Source organism: Apodemus sylvaticus, unplaced genomic scaffold, assembly GCF_947179515.1.
Source record: "Apodemus sylvaticus unplaced genomic scaffold, mApoSyl1.1 scaffold_175, whole genome shotgun sequence".
NCBI lineage: Eukaryota > Metazoa > Chordata > Mammalia > Rodentia > Muridae > Apodemus > Apodemus sylvaticus.
This window is the reverse complement of record NW_026263452.1, coordinates 171,376-194,008: the sequence shown is the minus strand read 5'-3', so window position 1 is coordinate 194,008 and position 22,633 is coordinate 171,376. Positions and strand designations below refer to the sequence as shown.

The 22,633-nt window shown below is 37.8% G+C and overlaps 1 protein-coding gene across 50 annotated transcripts in view; it reads right to left on the bottom strand.

The window, feature by feature from the left end:
• Positions 1–22,633, bottom strand: part of LOC127676254 (zinc finger protein basonuclin-2-like) — a 191,812-nt gene that overhangs the window by 71,045 nt on the left and 98,134 nt on the right. For 42 of the 50 annotated variants that reach the window (XR_007975763.1, XR_007975798.1, XR_007975794.1 and 39 more), the window contains 2 exons: positions 4,245–4,349; positions 824–888 (listed from right to left, as the gene is read on the bottom strand). Coding sequence is in view for 2 of the 50 variants with exons in the window: in XM_052172143.1 (XP_052028103.1) it covers positions 4,245–4,349 (105 nt within the window). In the remaining 48 variants the exon portion in view is untranslated. Of the gene's footprint in view, positions 1–823; positions 889–4,244; positions 4,350–5,144; positions 5,232–8,032; positions 10,276–22,633 lie in introns of those variants that run through there. The other 8 variants (XR_007975759.1, XR_007975769.1, XR_007975771.1 and 5 more) reach the window with 3 other exon arrangements.

Genomic DNA, 22,633 nt, shown 5'->3' with positions numbered 1-22,633 from the left:
GAAAGATTTGGATTTAAATTCACAGCTCATGATGCTGCTAGAGGACTTCAAGAAGGACATAAATAACTCCCTTAAAGAATTACAGGAAAACATAACCAAACATGTGAAGGAATTGAACAAAACCATCCAGGATATAAAAATGGAAGGAGAAACAATAAAGAAATCACAAAGGGAAACAACTCTGGAGATACAAAACCTAGTAAAGAAATCAGGAGTCATATAAACAAGCATCACCAACAGAATAGAAGAGATGGTAGAGAGAATCTCAGGTGCAGAAGATACAATAGAAAACACTGACACAACATTCAAAGAAAATGCAAAATACAAAAATCTCCTAAACCACAACATTCAGGAAATCCAGGACACAATGAAAAGACCAAACCTAAAGATTATAGGTATAGAAGAGAATGAAGATTTCCAGCTTAAAAGGCCAGTAAATGTCTTCAACAAAACTATAGAAGAAAACTTCCCCAATCTAAAGAAAGAGATACCCATGAACATACAAGAAGCCTGCAGAACTCCAAATAGATTGGACCAGAAGAGAAATTCCTCTTGACACATAATAATCAAAACACCAAATGCACTAAAGAAAGAAATAATATTAAAAGCAGTAAGGGAAAAAGGTCAAGTAACATTTAAAGGCAGACTAATCAGAATTACACCAGACTTCTTGACAGAGACTATGAAAGCCAGAAGAACCTGAAAAGATGTCATACAAACCCTAAGGGAACACAAATGCCAACTCAGGCTGCTATACCCAGAAAAACTTTACCATAGATGGAGAAACCAAGGTATTCCATGACAAAAACAAATTTACAAGTACCTTTCCACAAATCCAGTCCTTCAAAGGATAATGAATGGAAACCTCAAAAAGGAGGGAACTGCACCCTAGAAAAAGAAAGAAAATAATCTTCTTTTAACAAACCAAAAGGAAGAAAGCCACATAAACAAAACTCCACCTCTAATAACAAAAATAACAGGAAGCAACAATCACTTTTCCTTAATATCTCTTAATATCAATTGACTCAATTCTCCAATCAAAAGACATAGACTAACAGACTGGATATGTAAACAGGACCCAACATTTTGCTGCATACAGGAATCCCACTTCAGACACAAAAACAGATACTACCTCAGAATAAAAGGCTAGAAAACAATTTTCCAAGCAAATGTTCCAAAATAGACTTTCAACCTAAAGTAATCAAAAAATGTAAGCAAGGGTACTTCATACTCATCAAAGGAAAAAATCTACCAAGATGAACTCTCAATTCTAAACATCTATGCTCCAAATGTAAGAATACCCACATTCATAACAGAAATTTTACTAAAGTGCACATTGCACCTCACATTATAATAGTGAGAGCCTTCAAGAGCCCACTTTCATCAATGGACAGATCATGGAAACAGAAACTAAACAGAGACAGAGTGAAACTAACAGAATTTAGGAACCAAATGGATTTAACAGATATCTATAGAACATTTTGTCCTAAAACAAAAGAATATACCTTCTTCCCAGCACCTCATGGTACCTTCTCCAAAAGTAACCATATACTCGCCTTGGACACAAAACAGACCTCAACAGATATAAGAAGATTGGAATAATCCCATGCATGTACCCTATCAGATCTCCAGGGACTAAGGCTTGTCCTCAATAACAACAAAAACAAGAGGAAGCCCACATGGAAACTGAACAACATTCTACTCAATGATAACTTGGTCAAGGAAGAAAGAAAGAAAGGAATTAAAGACATTTTAGAATTTAATGAAAATGAAGGCACAATATACCCAAATTTATGGGACACAATGAAAACAGTGCTAATAGGAAAACCCATAACTCTGAATGCCTCCAAAAAGAAACTGCAAAGAGCATACATTAGCAGCATGACAGCACATCTGAAGGTTCTAGAACAAAAAGAAGCAAATATACCCAAGAGCAATAGAAGGCAGTAAATAATCAAACACAAGGCTGAAATCAATCAAGTGGAAACAAAAAGAAATATACAAAGAATCAACCAAACTAGGAGCTGGTTATTTGTAAAAACCAACAAGATAGATAAACCCTTGCACAAACTCACCAGCGGTCACAGAGACCATATCCAAATCAACAAAATCAGAAATGAAAAGGGAGACATACAACAGATACTGAGGAAATTCAAAAAATCATCAGATCCTATTACAAAACCTATACTCAAGAAAACTGGAAAATCTAGATGAAATGTATAATTATGTAGAAACATATCAAGTACCAAAGCTAAATCAGGATCAGATAAATTATCTAAACCATCCCAAACCCACTAAAGAAATAGAAGCAGTTATTCATAGTTTCCCAAGGAAAAAAAAAAAAGAAAAAAGCCCAGGATCAATCAGATGGGTTTAATGCAGAGTTCTATCAGACCTCCAACAAAGACCTAATACCAATAAACTTCAATGCCATACCAACACCAGGAGAATCTCTTTGACAAGTTCCACAGACTGAGAATTCAACTTCAAAAGAAAGAGGTCTACTGGAACCAGTTGTGGAACTCTCCCCTGGAGCAAACATACTGAGCCCTAGTTCTCATGACAACATTTCTGTTCTGTTTTCTTTCATTCCTTAGTTACAGGTTCCTGGGAGCCTAGACCATGATCATATGCAAGAACAATGGTTATGAAACCATGCCTTGAGATGTGGGTCACTAACATATCTCCAGGTAAATCAATGCTTTACTTTTTAAATCACTTATAAAATTATTATGATAGATGAAAACTTTCCCAATAATAAAATTTCATATGGCTACACCTATGACATTGGAGGTGGGCTTTGTCATATGGTAGAGAAAGCCTTAATTTTAAAGAATTAAAATAGTTTAAATTTATGTGTTGAAGATTTATAAAAAATCAGGCATTAGATGCTAAATAATAATTAACCATATTGGGCAGGAAAGTTAGCTCAGCGGGTGAGAGCACTGAACATATAGATTTATTAACCTGTTCTTGGGAATATGCCATTAGCCTTGGATGACCGCCCTATTGAATACATCCTTTTAGAATTGTTATATTTTAATGATTTATATTAATAATAATGATGTTACCTGTCCTATTTATGATTCACTAAACATGTACTTTAAGAGTTGTAATGTTCAGATGATGTTTGTATTTTACTGTGCCAAATGACTTTTGTTGGTGTTAGTCATTGTTTCACTGGATACGGTTTCTAAGAGTTGCTACATTTGGTTTTTAATATATAAAAACCCCTGCTTGAGAGCTGCAAAATACCCTCAGATTCAAGCTGCCTCTGTGTTTCTGTTTCTCACAGCTGAATCCTTACCCACCTGGACATCGAGGACCCTCATCACAGGGACCCCCATACCCAGCTGGGGTGACCGTGGCACTTCAAACTATTCCACAAAATAGGAACAGCTAAATATCATAATCCTTACTTGCCCCCTCTTCTACCTCCTAGGCCTAAGAAGATGGACAAGAAAAGGACACCCCCTCAGTCCCATATTCTACAAACAGTACAGAAGACTGGAGAACAAGGGAAAAATTTGAAGCTTTTCCAAACTGTAAGCATGGATGATGGAGATCCAGAATGGGAACCAATCTCCTTTAAACTTCTTAAGGAATTAAAAGACAGATAGAATAAAAGAAAGTCATCGAGTGAATGCAGCTGATTCCAACCTTCCTAAGTCTTTCTGATTCTCCAGCCTCACTTACATTTATTTATCTAGTGAGTGTATGTATGCAGATATAGGCATTTCCCAGCTCACAAGTAGAGAACACCTCTGTCCAGTCTAAGGCTTCACAGACAGTGCCTAACCCAGCCATTTCACTGGTCCAATACAGCATTTTTAAGATGCAGAAATAGAGGCTGGAGAAACAGCACAACTGTAGGTTGCTTGCCTAAAGCATGCACAAAGCCCTGGGTTTGGCTTCCAGTACAGGACAGCCAGCCATGAAGATGCAACCTATAATCTCAGCACTCACAGGCAGAGGCAGGAGGGTCAGAAACTGAAGATTATCCTTGAATAGGGAGTTCAAGGCCAGTCTGAGATATATGATCCTCTATTTCCCAACAATAAAAGGCACAGAATATTAACAAAAGCAGAACAAAACAAAACACTATTTCTCTAATGTGTAAGATAAGAGGAGTCTAGTAACTGGTAAGGAATATACTCTATAAAATTACTCTCAAGTCTTGAAAAACTACTACCAAAGAGGGCATTTATACACTCTGAAACACTGTGAACGAGATCAGTACTTACTTAATAATCATTTCTCTTAATATTTGGAACATCCATGTTGTGAGTAGAGGGACAGATATCTTCATGTTTTCTGCCAGTGAAAATGTCAATTCCAACAAGGCGTACCTGACAGAGGCGAGAACAACAGGAAACATGGTTAATCTTATTTATTATATATAAGTACACTGTAGCTGTCTTCAGACACTCTAAAAGAGGGAGCCAGATCTCATTATGGATGGTTGTGAACCACCCCTTGGTTGCTGGGAATTGAATTCAGGACCTTAGGAAGAGCAGTCAGTGCTCTTAACAGCTGAGCCATCTCTCCAGCCCCCTTTCAACTCTTTCAAAGGCATCTTACTTTCTTTGAAAAAGTTGCAGGGGCACAGAACTGAGATTCGTTAAGTATCCAAAACCTGAACAGTTTGGTGGCATCAAAACTCAACACACTAAGTAACTCAGGACTTCAATTAACAAGAGTCCCCAGAAGTGAAAGCCAAGTCTCTTAGAATTATAAGAACTGGATTGCCTCAACTAAACAAAATGTTTTAGACCACCAGGGCTGGCAGCCCTTCAAAGGAGGTGGGGAGGGAAGAGTTAGCAGTAGAGTGAAGGCGACACCAGCGCCTGGCCAGCAGGTCCAGTCCCCACCACCCTACTCAAGAAGAGCCCACGACCTTCCTGTGCAGGAATGCAGGGCCGGGCGCCTCCCCTGACTCCATCCCAGCTGCCAGGGCATCAGCCAGGCGGCAGGTTCAGGGAAAACCGGGACCCGAGCACACGCAGGCTCCACCTGGCCCTCAGCTTGCCTAGGACCCGCAGCGGCGCCGCCCTGGATCCCGGTTCCGCCCAGCGGGGAAGGGCCCAAGCCCTGGCGGTCCCGAGCTCGCTGCCCTCTAGTTCCCGTGCATCTCGGCTCCTCACCTCGCCCGGACCCCGGCATCACCTCCTGCATTCACAGCCGCCCCCCCAGGCCCGGCCGCAGGACTTCACCTTCAGGCCCACACCATGCATCTTCCCAGGGACCTCTAGTCCCTGGGCTGCAGCACAGCTGGAGTGGTTCAGGAGACTGGGCCAGGTCACCAAGCTTCCAGCACCAGGCTCTCACCACAGCCCGCCACGCCCCGCCCCCAGGCCCCACCCCGACCCTCACAGCCACACTTCTGGGATAGGCCCTGCACTCCACAGGCCCCGCCTCCAGACCTCCCATTGGCTGGAAGCTTGTTGAGGTCCCGCCCCATCAGGTGAAGCTTGCACTGGGAACCCCAAGTGCTGCAGAGTAGAGCACTCTTGATAAACTAAAGATTGTTTAAACTTCCTCTCTCCTAAGTTTGCTTTCTGTATTCTATACTGTGTTTTGAATATGCTGGAAGAAAGACCAAAGGGAATAAAAGGGATGCCTATAGCCCTCTCAGGATCCAGCCCAAATAGGAATAGGAAAAGACAATAGCATCACAGGTTCCATTTAGGCTCACCCTAATCCATATGGGTGAGGAAGAGGAAGAGTCTCAAGATGTTCTCCAAACCACATTATTTTCTTCCTTCCCTCTCTCCATGATTCTGATATTTCTTTTCTTGTATCCACCTAGGGAGCCATTAGTAAAGTGGGAATTTCACAGAACAGCAGTACGTGCCTATAGCCTCAGGGACTTGCTTTCTGTCTTGTTGATGGAATGCCCTGTAGAGAGAGGAGATCCTGTCTGCTGAGAGAACTCTTTTGGGTCTTTAATTACCTTGTGAAAAGTTGAGCAGGGACCTGTTGATACTCTTCATTTAAGTGGATATGATAAAGTCCATGAATAATACCTTTCTGAGGTAATCCCATTTGGCATTACATCTTTGTGAGAAACCATGGGATCCTCCTCAGGAGGGTGTTGAACATCTTCCAATGGGGTTCCTGGAATTTCTAACAAGGTTCACAGCAGGACTGACCTCACGGATCAGCAGGCTGCCTGTGGGGAATTGACAAATAGGCTGAACTATGTGGCACAGCCTCCTCATTGTAGACATTGGTTTTACCCTTCTCAATCAAGTGGATGGGCATTAGTTAAGTTTAAGAAATAGTAAAAAGGAGTGGTCTGGCTCTTTATGAGAAGGGAAGTTTTATGACATACAGTAATTGGATACTTCAGACTGAAACTTGTGGTGTTCCTCCTGTCACAGCTTATTAAGCACTGACATCTCAGAAGTGATCTACTATGGTGGACATTTTTAATTTGTTTTGAGTAAGGGTCTTGCTATGTAGACAAAGCTATCATGAAACTATAAATCCTCCTGTCTCCATATCCAAAGTGGTGGAATTATTATAGGTGTGCACTAATGTCCTGAGGTGAGACCTGGCTCCATTTATGAACCTCAACTGGATTTTTAAAGTTCCAATCCTTGAACTAGTTTGGTGGCTTAGAAGTTAAAACCATTTGCTAACAAATGTGATGCCCCCAGTAAGTCCCTGTACTGGGAAGGAAAGAACAGATGCTACTAAGTAGAAGCATGTGTGCAAACACACACACACAAACACACACACACACAAACACACACATAACCACACACAGATGCACACACACAGATGCACACAGACAGAAATTAACAATTTACATAATATTCAGAATATATCATGTTAACTGCATAATGATGACTATATACACATAATTTTTATTTTTGTTTGTTTCTTTGTATTTGTGTGATTATTATATAAAGTTGCCAAATGCCTATGTGTAGTCACAGAAATTTACAAAACTGAGGCAGAAAATTACAAACTGGAGGTACCCCTAGTTAACAAAGAAGATATTCTGCTTGAAAATCACAAGCTGCCGTGAAGCTATTTGTTGTCATCTCTTAATCTGGGGTGTACTGGTGAGTACAGTGAGTGGTTGTGTTTTGATTCTTTCTTGCAGTTTTTAAATCTTAGTTTTAGTTGTTTTATAATAACAATAATTATTATAAATTATTAATAATATGAAATTATTATTATTATCATCATCATCATTTTATTACTATTTAATCATTTTTTATAGTCTAGACTTTATCCCTCTCCTGGTCTAGCCTCTGATTGTTCTACATCCAATACCTCCTCTTTCCTCCCATCTCCAACAGGGAGATACCCCAATCTCTACCCCACCAGACCTCCCAATTCCCTGGAGCCTCATGTCTCTTTAGGGTTAGGTGCATCTTGGCTGACTGAGTGTAGACCTGGTAGTCCTCTGCTGTATATGTCGTCGGGGCCTCATATCAGCTGGTGTAGGCTGCCTGGTTTGTGGCTCAGTGTCTGAGAGAGGTCTGGGGTCCATGTAAGTTGAGACTACAGGTCTTTCAATAGGGTTGCCCTCCTCTTCAGTTTCTTCCAGCTTTTCTCTAGTTCAACCAATGGGGTCTTGAGTCTATTTCCATTGCTTCAGAATAAATATCTGCATCTGACTCTTTCAGCCTCTTGGTGGGTCTTTCAAAGGACACTCATGATAGGCCCCCTTTTGTTGAGCACAACTCAGCATGAGTAATAGTGTTAGGCCTTGCAGACTCCCCTTGGGTGGATCTCAGTTTGGGCTTGTCACTAGACATCCTTTTCTCAGGCTTTTCTCCATTTTTGTCCCTGCATTTCTTTCAGACAGCAACTCTTCTGGGTCAGAATTTTTTACTGTTGGATGGCAACCCCACCCCTCTACTTGATGCCCTCTTTTTCTACTAGAAGTGGGATCCACAAGTTCCCTCCCCTGACTCTAAGGCATTTCATCTAAGGTCTGCCCTTTGACTCCTCAAAGTGGATATTGGCCAAAAAAAATTACAGAATGTAATCCCAAGATAAGGGTTTGTCTATCTTGTTGTTTTTTTTTTTTTTTCAAAGAACCAGCTCCTGGTTTGTTTGATTCTTTGTATAGTTCTTTTTGTTTCTACTTGGCTGATTTCAGCCCTGTGTTTGATTATTTCCTGCTGTCTACTCCTCTTGGGTGTTATTTGCTTCCACAGAAGAAATATTCATTTTGTTTCTTTATTTTATAGGTGCTACTTGTTGTGTTTACAAGCTATATATGTTTCCTTGTGGCATTTTTAGGGTTAGAGTCAGGGTAGTGGAGGAAAGGGCTTCAGAATTTCTTATTTATAATTTTCTCATGTAATACATGCTTGATGAAAACATTTTGAAACCAACCTTGGCAACCACTTATTTCCATATGAACTTTTACAATGGTAGAGAAAAGAGGGAATATTATTGCATTTTTCTTGCAATCTGAATTTTCTATATATCTTTCTTCATGTTTTGTATATCTCTGTGTATAAGTAAATCTATAATAAATTAATTGAAATAAATCCAGATAGATATTGGGGCTTTATGCATACTTAAGCCTGAAAATAAAGGCTACTCTGAATTTTAAACAAAACACATAAAGTATAAATAGATAGAATGTGTGTTTCCAGACTAAGCTCTATTATAATGTCAACCCATCATTCAAATATTACTTCCTCAAAAGATTTTGTATCAATTGGCTTGAATATTGGTTGATAAAAGATGGTTAAAATTCACAAGGATTCGGCATTACTATTTTATGTATGTGATTTTCTGCACTGTTTTAAAAATGTGACCTTTATATCCTCAAAGGATAAGAAGACTGAGAAAGAAATTAGGGAAATGACACCCTTCACAATAGCCACAAACAGCATAAAGTATCTTGGGGGTGACTCTAACCAAACAAGTGAAAGACCTATATGACAAGAGCTTCAGATCTCTGAAGAAGGAAATCAAAGAAGATCTCAGAAAAAGGAAAAATCTTCCATGCTCGTGGATTGGTAGGATTAACATAGTTAAAATGGCCATCTTGCCAAAGGCTATCTACAGATTCAATGCAATCCCCATCAAAATCCCAACCCAGTTCTTCATAGAGCTAGAAAGAGCAATTGTCAAATTCATCTGGAATAACAAAAAACCCGGGATAGCTAAAACTATTCTCAACAGCAAAAGAACTTCAGGGGGATTCAGTATCCCAGACCTCAAACTTTACTACAGAGCAACAGTGATCAAAACTGCATGGTATTGGTACCATGTCAGGCAAGCAGATCAATGGAATAGGATTGAAGACCCAGAAATGAACACACACACATATGGTCTCTTGATCTTTGACAAAGGAGCTGAAAGCATCCAGTGGAAAAAAATAGTCTTTTCAACAAATGGTGCTGGTTCAATTGGAGGTCAGCATGCAGAAGAATGCGAATTGATCCGTTCTTATCTCCTTGTACTAATGTTTTTTAATAAACATTTTTATGCTTGTAATTGGGGTATAGATGCTCAGAATGAAGACTTCCTCTTGGTGAGCTTTCCCTTTGATGAGTATGAAATGTCCTACTCCATCTCTTTTGATTACTTTAGGTTGAAAGTCTATTTTATACAATATTTTAAATGCTACTCCAGTTTGTTTCTTTTTCCTGTTGGCTTGTAAAACCTTTTACCAGCTCTTTACTCTGAGATAGTATCTACCTTTGATACTTGTCTCTTGTATTCAGCATAATGATGAATCCTGTTAAAATGCGTTTTGTTAACCTCTGTCTTTTCATTAGTGATATGAGTCTCTTGTTGCTGAAATGTGTGACCAATGATTGTTAGTTACTGCTATTTTAATATTGGAGATGGTACTGGGTATGTGTATGAGTCTCTTCTTTTGGGTGTACTGTTAATTCCTTTGTGTTCTTGACTGTAGTTATCCTCCCTGTCTTGTTTTCCTTACAGTATTCTCTCTCTGTAGGGCTGGATTAGTATTAAGATGTTTAAATTAGATTTTGTTATGGAATATATATGTTTCTCCATTTATGATGATTAGGAGTTTGGGGAGCCTGGCATCTGTAGTCTCTCAGGGTCTACATGACATCTTTTCAGGATCTTCTCTTTTAGAGCCTTTTTGGGAAGTCAGATGTAATACTGACAGCTTGGACTTTAGGTTACTTTGCTTGCAGTTTTTAATGTTCTTTCTCTGTTCTACACAGTTGGTGTTTTTATTATTATTTGGCAGAAGAATTTTCTTTTCAGATCCAATCTACTTGGTGTTCTGTAAGCTTCTTGTAAGTGTGTAGCCATCTATAAATAAAATAGGAAATCAGAAAAGGTAAAAAGAATTATCACAGTGGAAGCCCAAAGGAAGTTACCCCTAGAACCTATGACTCATTGCTACTAACATTTTTATATGAAAAAACCCTGTATAGTACATAGTATACCTGCAAATGGCATAACTGAATTCTACCAAATAAATGTGTTTTGGAAAATCATGATAATTCATCAAGTAGCATAGCTACTAAGAATATAATTAGCGCTGTTTATGAACAGTGCTAGGTTTCATTAAAATGTATCAAAGGAGATATCTACATCATAGAGACAATCACACAAACTCATACATTTCTCTATGTTTTGGTTTATACTCTTTCAGTTCAGTGCATTCCTACATGAAACTGTATTACATGTACATATTATATATGACTTCAAACTTTAATATTAGATGATTTATTGGCAATAGTGTTATTAAAATGTCTTCAAAATTAAACAAAGAATGTTTTTTTATTTTTTTAATATTTTTATTTTCTATATTCTTTGTTTACATTCCAAAAGATTTCCTCTTTCCTGGATCCCACCTCCCCATATGTCCCATAAACCTTCTTTTCTCCATCCCTTCTCCAATCACCTCCTTCCTTTTTCTCTGTCCTTATATTCCCTTCCAATGCTAGATCAATCGTTTCCAGGATCAGGACCCTCTCCATAATTCTTCATGGGAGCCATTTGTTATGCAATTTGTGCCTTGGGTATTCTGGGCTTCTGGGCTAATTAATATCCACTTATCAGAGATTACATTCCATGTGTATTCTTTTGTGATTGGGTTACCTCACTTAGGATGATATTTTCTAGATCAAACCATTTGCCTAAAAAAATTGTGAATTCATTGTTTCTAATTGCTGAGTAGTATTCCATTGTGTAAATATACCACATTTTCTGTATTTGAGAAATACAGAAAGAATGTTTTAAATATACAAGATATTGGGCAGTTACCAGGAAAAAAATATACATAAAATGAACGCATATATAACAGAAGACAGAGAATCTATAAAAACAACCATGTATTTAGCATGCACATCTATTGATAAGGAAAAATACAGGCATATTTTTGTTACCATCCAAATGAACTTCAATTTAAAACTGAAAAAAAAATCATTTTACATTCTTCTAGTGAATGCTGCATGTGTTTTATTAAAGAATTCTTTTATTCTAAACATATGGCGCTGTTTGATATTTCTTAAATCCCTCTTATGCTTTTCCACAAACATACTCAAAAGCTCAAGTTTTGAAGTAGATGTATTATAAGCATTAGGTACAAATTAAGTGTCTAAAATGTTTCATCTTTATTTTTGCAGTGAATAGAATCAGCTTTAGAAACTTAAATGATTTCTTCTAGACAGTTATCATGAGTACTCATGAATTGTGTTCATTTTCCATTTACTTGGACTGGAATATAGCAACTTCATCAAGCACCCAAAGCTTTTCACTGCCTTATGTCTGGACATTCCTGGTCCAAAAGGATTTGTGTGCCTTATGTCAAAAACTAAACTCCATGAGGTTTTCTTTCATTGTAAGAATAATGCTAAATATTGAAATGTTTTGACAAAGAGGTCATGTTGAAAACAGTTATTTTAAAGTCAAAAGGAAAAGAATTCATTTCATTATAAAATGACAGCTAAGCATATCTAATATGGGGGAAATAAAGTGAAATTTCTTGCACACAGAAATCATGAATAGAGATTTACTTGGTAGAGGCAAAAATTTTCCATTCTCCATTGCTCTTCTATTCACACACATTCTTTTGTTTCTAATCATCTAAATTTAGACATCATTGAGAAAGCAGAAAGTAGAAACAACACCTTCCCCAGGAACTTGGCTGATTTAGAAGGAAGATTATATCAGTGATTTTTCCTGGGTTCCCAGGTGACACTGGTCCTGTCACCAGTAAAATGGACAACAAATAAATACAAAGGCCATAGGTTAGAAAATCATAATAAAGGCAGATTATGAAGAAACAGTACAGAAAAATCAGATGAAATTGTTGAATTTGATCATGACGGATATCATAAACTGGGTAAGGTTTCACTTGGGCCCATGAGGAAAGGATAGAATCAGCTATAATTTTGTTGAAGATATTTATTGGCTCTTTACCTTGGGAATCTTTACTCTCTTCTATACCTATTATCCTTAGGTTTTTGTCTTCTCATTGTGTCCTCCTGAATGTTTTAGGTTAGGAGCTTTTTGCATTTTGCATTTTCTTTGATTGTTGGGTCAGGGTTTTCTATGGTATCTTCTTCACCTGCAATTCTACCTTCTATCTTTTGTATTCTGTTGGTGATCCATGACTCCTGATCTCTTTCCTAGGTTTTCTATCTCCAGGGTTCTCTCCCTTTCTGATTTCTTTGTTGTTTCTATTTCCCTTTTTAGAACCTGGATAATTTTGTTCAATTCCTTCAGCAGTTTGATTGTGTTTTCCTGTCATTCATTAAGGGATTTTTGTATTTCCTCTGTAAGGGCATCTACCTGTTAACCTGTGTAGTGCTGTATTTATTTTTTTTAATCGATATTTTTTTATTTACATTTCAAATAATTTCTGTTTTTCTGGCTCCCCACTCCCCGAAAGTCCCATATGACTTCTTCCCTCCCCCTATTGCCCGATCCACCCCTTCCCAATTCCCTGTTCTGGTATTCCCCTATACTGCTGCACTGAGTCTTTCCAGAACCAGGGACCACTCCTCCGTTCTTCTTGGACATCATTTAATATGTGAATTATGTTTTGGGTATTCCAAGTTTCTAGGCTAATATCAACTTACCAGTGAGTGCATACCATGACCAATCTTTTGAGACTGGGTTGCCTCACTTAGTATGATGTTCTCCAGCTCCATCCATTTGTCTAAGAATTTCATAAATTCATTGTTTCTAATGGCTGAATAGTACTCCACTGTGTAAATATACCACATTTTTTGTATCCATTTCTCTGTTGAGGGACACCTGGGTTCTTTCCAGCTTCTGGCTATTACAAACAGGGCTGCTATGAACATAGTGGATCATGTGTGCTTATTGCATGCTGGGGAATCCTCTGGGTATATGTCCAGGAGTGGTATAGCAGAGTCCTCCAGAAGTGTCATGCCCAGATTTTTGAGGAACCACCAGATTGATTTCCAAAGTGTTTGTACCATCTTGCAATCCCACCAGGAGGGGTGTTCCTCTTTCTCCACATCCTTGCCAACACATGCAGTCTCCTGAGTTTTTAACCTTAGCCAGACTGACTGGTGTGAAGTGAAATCTCAGTGTTGTTTTGATTTGCATTTCCCTAATGATTAATGATGTTGAACATTTGTTAAGGTGCTTCTCAGCCATCTGAAGTTCTTCATATGAAAATTCTTTGTTTAGCTCTGTACCCCACTTTTTAATTAGGGTTATTTGGTTCTCTGGGTTCTACCTTCTTGAGTTCTTTGTATATATTAGGTATTGGCCCGCTGTCGGGTTTAGGGTTGGTGAAGATCCTTTCCCAGTCTGTTGGTTGACGTTTTTTGTCCTTTTGACAGTGTCCTTTGCCTTAAAGAAACTTTGTAATTTTATGAGGTCCCATTTGTCAATAGCATAAGCTATTGGTGTTCTGTTCAGGAACTTTTCCCCTGTGTCCATGTCCTCAATGGTCTTCCCCAGTTTTTTTTCTATTAGTTTCAGTGTGTAAGGTTTTATGTGGAGACCCTTAATCCACTTGGAGTTGAGCTTAGTATAAGTATATAAGACTGGATCAATTCACATTCTTCTGCATGCTTACCTCCAATTGAACCAGCACCATTTGTTGAAAAGGCTATCTTTTTCCACTGGGTGTTTTCAGTTCCTTTGTGGAAGATCAAGTGACCATAGGGGTGTGGGTCCATTTCTGGGTCTGTATTTCTTTAAGGGAGTTAGTTACTTGTGTCCTTCTTAAAGATCTCTATCATTGGGCTGGAGAGATGGCTCAGTGGTTAAGAGCACCGACTGCTCTTCTGAAGGTCCTGAGCTCAAATCCCAGCAACCACATGGTGGCTCACAACCATCTGTAAGAAGATCTGACACCCTCTTCTGGTGTGTGTAAAGACAACTACAGTGTACTTACATATAATAAATCAATAAATCTTTAAAAAAAAAAGATCTCTATCATCAAGAGATGTGATTTTAAATCAGAGACTTGCTTTTCTGGTTTCAAGTTTACACAGAGTTGTCACAAAGTCTTCAATGAGATGTTTAACAATTGAAAAGGTGGAATCTGAGAGTCTGCAGAGAAGAAAGGGTAACAAAATGTGCATTGAGCTAAACAAATGCAAATTTCAGGTGACATTGCCCCAGGCACAGGTACTAGGAGAGTAAGGCAAAAGTGCTGTTGTTGTGAGAGAATGGGAAACTTTAGAAGTTGTGCATTAAAAAACTCCTGAGAAAAGAAAAATGTAAAGAAAGAAAGAAAGAAAGAGTAGCTATGGCAGACTGAGAGATTGTAATTGTTTGAATAGTGTTTGGCTTCATGTGAGAAGGCTAGGCTGACTCCATGACAGGTTTCAAACTGGCAGTTTAGGAGGCTAAGACTAAACAACTGGGCAAGTCCAGGCAAGTCAGGTACAAAAAATCTCAGGCTTCAGGCAGTTTGTCAAAGACTAGAAAGTGCCCAGTTACTTAGCCTGAAGCAAGAACATTGGTTAGGCAAGTTTCCAGACCTCCCCAGTAACAAGTTCCAGCTGCCATGCCTGGTAATGAATGCCTTTAAAGATGGAGTAAGACAGAGGTCACCTATCCTGGAATACATTAATGTGCTTTAAATCTTGCCTGCAAGCTCACTTGGTCATCTATCTTGGTGATGGCGAGACCCCAGCATGCTGAACTTATACAGAATAAGTATACATTTTATACAGAATAACTTATACAGAATAGAGTGCAGGATTTCCTTTTAGGTGAATCATGTACCCTTACAAAAAGAGATGGTAGGTTCTGGATATGTTCTGTAGAGTACCATAGATGATATAGGGAAATAAATAAGGGTATGAGAGAAAATATCATTGATTATTTCATTTTTTCTTTGTTTTGTTCTTCTGATTTTTTTGTTGTTGTTATTGTTCTTTATTTGTTTGTTTTTGAGTTTTTAATAGAGAAGACATCCTGGAGATAGATGGATTCTCAGAATAAGTTTGGCCATATTTTGTTGCTATGTAAGAGAACTAAATAACTTTTACTACATTTCTTTTTTTTAGTTGTTACCAATAGTGCCCACCAGGTAGCAGGAATAACACTCAAATTCTTATATTAAATGCAATAACCACTGAAAAGTGCAATGTACATGTTGTCCCCACTAATCCTAAACTGTATGATAATGTGGGCATTCTGCATGTTCCTCTATTTCTATGTTCATGCAACTTCGAATCATCTCTGTGGATAAAAGTACAATATTAAATTCAGCATCTTCATAGTTGGATAAATTTGCAATAAGACTCCACAAACTCTATCTAAAGTTTGGGAGCGAGTTTGCCTCTATTTCCATTGGGTGATAGTCCCTCAGAGGACAGTTAGAGTAACTTCCTGTCTGTAAGCATAAAGGAGTATCATTAATAGTATCAGGACTGGTTATTGCCAATGGGATGGGTATCAATTTGGGCCAATCATTGGTTTACCATTCCCTCAGTCTCTATCATTGTCTCTGCGCAATTTGTTGGCAGGACACATTATATTGTAATATAATATAATATAATATAATATAATATAATATAATATAATATAATATAATATATTATAATATATTATATTATTATGCTCACTGTTATGGCTATTATTAACAAAGGTGCTATGAACGTGGTTGTGCATGTGTCCTTGTGGGATGGTGGAGCATCTTTTAAGTATATTCCAAGGAATGATACAGCTGTGTTTTAAGGTGAGACTATTCCCAGTCCTATGATAAACAGACACATTGATTTCCAGTAAAATATATATACTGTATATGAAACTTGGATTCAACTCTTGTTCAAAAATCAGATTTACTAAAAAAAAAAAATAGATGTATTAAATAGCAAGCACATAGCTGGCAGCAATCTTTACTAAGTTTAAATGGTTCAATCCATTTGATTTCATCACCATTTTAAGATGACCCTATAATGTAAGCCAACTAAGGCAATTCGATTTTAAATATAGGAACAAAACCAAGTATTGGAATTATAATGGAGGGTATTTTTGTATTATGATAAGTTCCTAAATGTATAAAGATATACTCAGGATAACACAAACAGACTTAGGGATATTTTTTCAAAATGCTTATATCTTTGCTAATGATATTAAATATCAGACTTCTAAATTAATGTGAGGAACAATATGTATTTGATATGTAAGCTTGATAAATACCTAAGATCTACTTGGTTAGAAGTATTTGACTTCATTCTGTATATATACCACATTTTTTGCATCCATTCTTCTGTTGAGGGACATCATACTAAGTGAGGTAACCCAGTCTCAAAAGATCAATCATGGTATGCACTCACTAATAAGTGGATGTTAGCCTGGAAAACTGGAATACACAAAACATAATCCACACATCAAATGAGGTACAAGAAGAATGGAGGAGTTGCCCCTGGTTCTGGAAAGACTCAGTGTAGCAGTATAAAGCAAAACCAGAACAGGGAAGTGGGAAGAGGTGGGTGGGAGAACAGGGGGAGGGAAGGGGGCTTATGTGACTTTCAGGGAGTGGAGGACCAAAAAATGGGAAATCATTTGAAATGTAAAGAAAAAATATATCGACTAAAATAAAAAAATTAAAAAAAGAAGTATTTGACTTAAAAATAGATGTCTGTATGATTTGTTTGCTAACTTTCCTGAGCTTTAGCTGTTTGGGTAAACTGAATTATACAAGAAATTATGATGTTCTATAATGTTGCACTGTAAAAAGGATCAAGAAAAATTTCCAGGCCCTCTATGCAGCATATCTATAGTTAAACATTATATTTTAATGGCAAAAGATCTCCAGTTTAAATCTTCAACTCAAAATTATAAAGCTCAAGTTGAACAGGGATAAAATTATCAACTCTTACTCTTATGAATGCCACTAATTTGTAAACTGTTATGTCATTCCTATGAATGACAAACTTTATTTAGCTTCCTGTATGTGTCTTCAAGGTTAATCCTAAAACTGGTAATTAAAACAAGTAAAGTTTACTTAAAATGGGGGTTACTTAATACATGATCCTCCATCTCTTCAGAGATTTAATTGACCAATGGGCATGATAACAGTGTACCTGGACTTTGGTAACCACTAGACTGAACTGTGCACAAGCTTCTCTCTCCAGCAGGGTTTGTCAAGACTGTGGACACTTGTTGACATTGCCTTTTCAAATAAGTTCAGTTTTCCCTAGTGTGTTCTCTCTACAGGAAACTCTCTTAGACCTTCTGGTTCTGGGAGCTGAAAGTCCATGCTGCCTTGAGCAGGAACAGAAAACTTAATGCTTTCCTGTAGGACAGCCAAAGGCTGGCCAAGGAAGCCATCTTGTTGACCATGGAAACCAGGACAAATATCTAGGTAGCCTGCAAGTCTTTGTAATTTTTGTGAAAACAGAGACCATTTGGATAATACTTCCTGCTATTCTTTTCAGAATTTTGAGCATATGGACTTATGAACTGTAGCTTTAACAGGGCAAACACATAAGCTTATTTACCAAGACACTAGCTGCCTTGTTAAGTCATATAATTGGGGCTTCTACCTACAGTTTTCTAGAACTTGTAGGCCCCATGCTGAGAAAGGCAAACACAGTCTACCTTGCAGAACTAGTTCCCTCTTAAAGAGACAAACTCACAAAATAAGTTTCAAAGTAATTATTTTACTATTACTTTATTTAAAGTTGCTGCTTCCTGGTAAATGATTGGATGAAAAGGGTTCAAGCTCAGGTAAGTTGTGAGGGTCTAAAAAGTAGCTTAAGATGTGTAAATACAAATTGTACATTTCTAAGGAAGTAAACGTTTAAATGATTAGTGATGATCTAAAACGTTTTCTAAAGATGTATACATGAAAGGTATAAAAGTGTAGGAAAGTGACTGAAGGTAATATTGTTTCAGATTTCCTCTCCTATCCATGCAATTTTCAGATGAAAACCTCTAAAATTAACAATTTTATTTTCAATGAATAGAGTTCTAATAAACTATTAATGAAGCCCTGGTAAAGAATTCTTTGGGCTTTTAAAATATTGATGTTCTTGTCCTGGAGTACTGGTAGATACTTTTAATCCTGGAAGTGAAGGCAGAGGCAGACAAATCACTTAGATGGAGTCCAGCCTGATCTACATGTGAGTTACTGTATAGGGCTACAAAGTGAGATTCACACACACACACACACACACACACACACACACACAGATTATTATTATTAGCATCAACAAGTTGTAACTTTTAAAATTTGTAGGATGTCTTCTAAATATAGGCTTAAACATTATTTTATTAAAACTTATTGAATACTTCAGAGAGTTGACATTAATCCATCTAAGATCAATGGATTCCATATAACTATTCTTGTATATTAATAAAATATCTTTCCCTGCCTACTGCCTGTTCCAGAGGGTAGAATTCCATTGTCCTCTTCTTCTCTGACCCCTCCCTTGCTGTCTTATATACTGGAAGTTGTTTCTGAAGAAGCCTGTATTATAATTGTTATTGAGAGTCTTTGAACAAAATGTTTCCCTCTTTATGGACATGGATTATGTCATTCATTTAGCACCATGACAATGGAATGCATCCTATTTAATTGTTCACCAAGCAGTCTCAGCCCTGCAAACAATCACTCTCAATTATAACCCGGGTAAAGTGCTTCTGAAGTGGTTGTTTCATGATTGGCAGCTGATATTCTGGATCCTACACTTAGTTAAAATAGTTATCTTTGTTACATTAGGAAAACCATAAACTGTGAAATCAAGGGAAGGAAATATCTACATTCATCATTTTGGAGCCAAGCATAACTTGATTATAATGACATTCTGAAACCATTTTCCAATTTGTAGTAAATATCTTTGAAATACATCTAAATGTGTTATTATTTCCTTTTTTCCTGAACAGTAAAAATTAGCAAATCTTCATGGAGTGAATAATTCACTAAAATCAGTCAGAGATAAACACCAAAGAGTAAACAGAGCAAATATAATATATCTAAATATCATTTTTCTCCTATGCATGTTATCTTGGCTCTTCATTTTAGGTAACCTGTATGATCATGTTTTTCTATGTGTAATGTCCAAAGTAAGAAAGTAGAGATAATCTATTTTATTTTAATATTATTTCTTATGCTTCAAGTATCTTTCAGTTGATGCAGAAAGAAAACAAGAGACAGATTGGGAGGTTGGCTTAGTGATTAATAGCATTGGCTGTTTGTCTGGAAGACCTTGGTTTGGGCTCCAGCTCTGATAGGATGGCTCAGAACTGCCTCTAACTTCCTATATTTTCAAGGGACTTGGAAACAATTTTCTAACCTCTGTAGCCAATAGGTATGCACTGCACACACACACACACACACACACACACACACACACACAAATATTCATGCAAAATACTTACGCTTACATAACCAAGAAATGTAAAAATAGTTTTAATATCTTGACTAAAAATATGCTACAACAATAGTGACACAAAAGATGTGGGAGTAACCTAACAATCTGAGTTCAGGCCATGTCATATGAGATGGAACCCCCTGTACATGTTACAGCAGGGATAGAAACGTAACCTGGCAATCAGAAGACAAGGAATTCTACAGAGTCACACAGCCCAAAAATCTCACACAAAAATTGTATTGGGAAGGAAAAGCCAGAGGGCTGTGTGGAGAGAATATCTTCTATCTGTATGGATGAGGCACCTGTCAATTAAAGTCTGATGGCCTATAGCTTAGGCACAATGTAGGAGGTGGGGCATACAGGAGGCAGAAAGGATTCTGGGAGAGTGCCAGGTGGAAGATTCGCCTGGGAAAATGTGACAAAACAAGCCCAAGTTATCTGAGCAAAGGTAAACAGATTCCCAGCCGAATATCAATTAAACTAAAATGCTTAATTTTTGTTATAAATAAGTGAGAAATGAGTCTAACTATATGACGAGTGTATTTATAAATATATTTTGAGTTCGAGTCTTCTTCCTGGGGAATGGGGCTGGGAGGAAGACATCTCAAAGTCAGGAGCACAAAGAACACAAGTTACCACTGAACCATCTACATGAATAATTGATTGTTCTTAAAAAATAAAGTAGCAGTTGATGGCTTAAGAAATAAAATAGAGACGGCAAATAGTACTAGATTCAACACACAAATGGCTGACTGGAGATGCAAACACTTCTGAAGAACCCTGACACCCCATTTGAAATTAATTAGTTAAAGCTGACAATCAAGACTGTGCCTAAAGAGGGGTTCCACTAATCAGAGGAGACCCAGTTATCTGAATGAGAGAGCCAGAGACTATAGCTTGTGGCCAAAGAGCAGGAAATTATGCCCAGAGAATAATGGACCTAGCTGATTTCCTCTGAATACGAAACTTGAACTTGAAAAAAGTTAAGAGGAGAAAGGATGCAGAGGCACTCGGACCTGCTGTTCCATACTGTAGAAACTTTGTCAACTAAAACACAAACTAGACTCTCCATGGTCCAATCCTCCCTCCAAGCCTGCCAAGGAACTAAGAAGAGAACATAGGTACAAAACTGATTTCTATGAAATATGCTGTATGCCCACTGCAAATGCACCGATCTCTGTGGGTGTGAAAAGGCAAGGGAAATGAAAAGCTGTGTATTCTGCAGCTAGATAAAGGACACAGGAAAATGCGTCCCACCAGTGACATCTTTGTTGCCAAGGATTTTAAGAAGTGTGGAATAAAACAAGAAGGAGTTTCTTATAGTTTCCAGTGGACATATTCTTGTATGTTCACCCTAAGTGAACACACTTCATTCCTGAAATCTAGTAGCTTTGAAAACTTAAAGGGGAAGAAGGCTGATAGGAAACAGAATACTTCACAAGTAAGTGCTTGTGTGTGTCAGGTTGTCTGTGTGTCTGTGTCTGTGTCTGTGTGTCTCTGAGTGTTAGTTACCTCGCATTTATCTGATAACACCTAATAATAAGTAATGTTACAAATCACCCTTTTCCCTCTGTAATCTTTCAATGGTATGTGCTACCTAGGTTTCATCTGTTACCTCCAGATACACCGAACCTACCCTCTCTGTTTCACATAAATGCTAACCTGAACTGTCATGCTCCCTCTAAAGTTTTTAGGTATCAAGTTAGTATCTCCCTTATCAAACAAACTAGGGCTGTGTGCTGCACTTGGTTCTTTGCTAAAGCATACCCCTAATTCACTACATTTTGCAAAGTTATCACCAAAATCTCACTAAGAAATTTTACTCAGAGCCATACTTCATAACTGAAAGTCTTCTCCCTATTTCCCAAACCCACTGATTTTGAAAGTCTGTCCAATCTTGGTTTTCAGTCTCCTCGCTGTACCTTACTGCCTGGTAGATAATCAATTCTACAACGTATCCACTAGGCCCTTGCACAAATGTTAAGTGATAACCACTTAACTTATAAGTGTGGCTCATTCCTCACTTAAACCAGTGCCACACCCACCAATGGTCACATGTGTTCTCCCACATTAAATGGAATGTTCCCCACAAATTATCCATTAAAGTTCTTCTTAGACCTTGAAGAATCCAAATTTGACCTGTTCTTCAGTTTTATTTTCTCTTTCCTCAAGAATACTTAGTCTAGAATCTAATGAGTCTATCCGATGCCTCTGATGTCTGGCCTGGCTCTCCTCACTGGACAGACTGCTCTGGCTGTCTCCACCCTCCCCCACCACACACACCCCCACACAAATACACATTCTGCTTTAGAAGTCTCTGTATTTTCCAGTGACAACTACTATACGAGATCCCCTGATGCTGAGGAGAAAGGGCTCTCCTCCTCCCCAGCTCTCTAAGACACATTAGGTAGGCACTCACTGGCCATCGTTAAATTTTAAGGCAGGTTTTCTATTACTAAGAGCAATAACTCATTTGTTCAGCTTTATTCCTCCAATGCACCTACCTCATAGCTTTCTCCATATCAGTAAACCAAAATATATTCAAGAAATAATGCATAAATCTCTTAAAATTCATAGTGGCACAAAAGACAATTATTTTAACTACCTGATTCTCAACATATACCTCTAAGGCAGTAATAGACCAATAACTGCTGTTTTATATAAACTTGGAATGCAAAAAAGTCATTAGCTATGTGAATAGTACTAAAAGTTCAGTAATTAATTCTGTAGTATCTTTCTGCTGAGATGGGTCTCATCAGATGTGCACATGATATCATTTCTTTTCTGACTAACCTTTTTTTTTTTTTTGGTTTTTTCGAGCCCTGATTGTCCTGGAACTCACT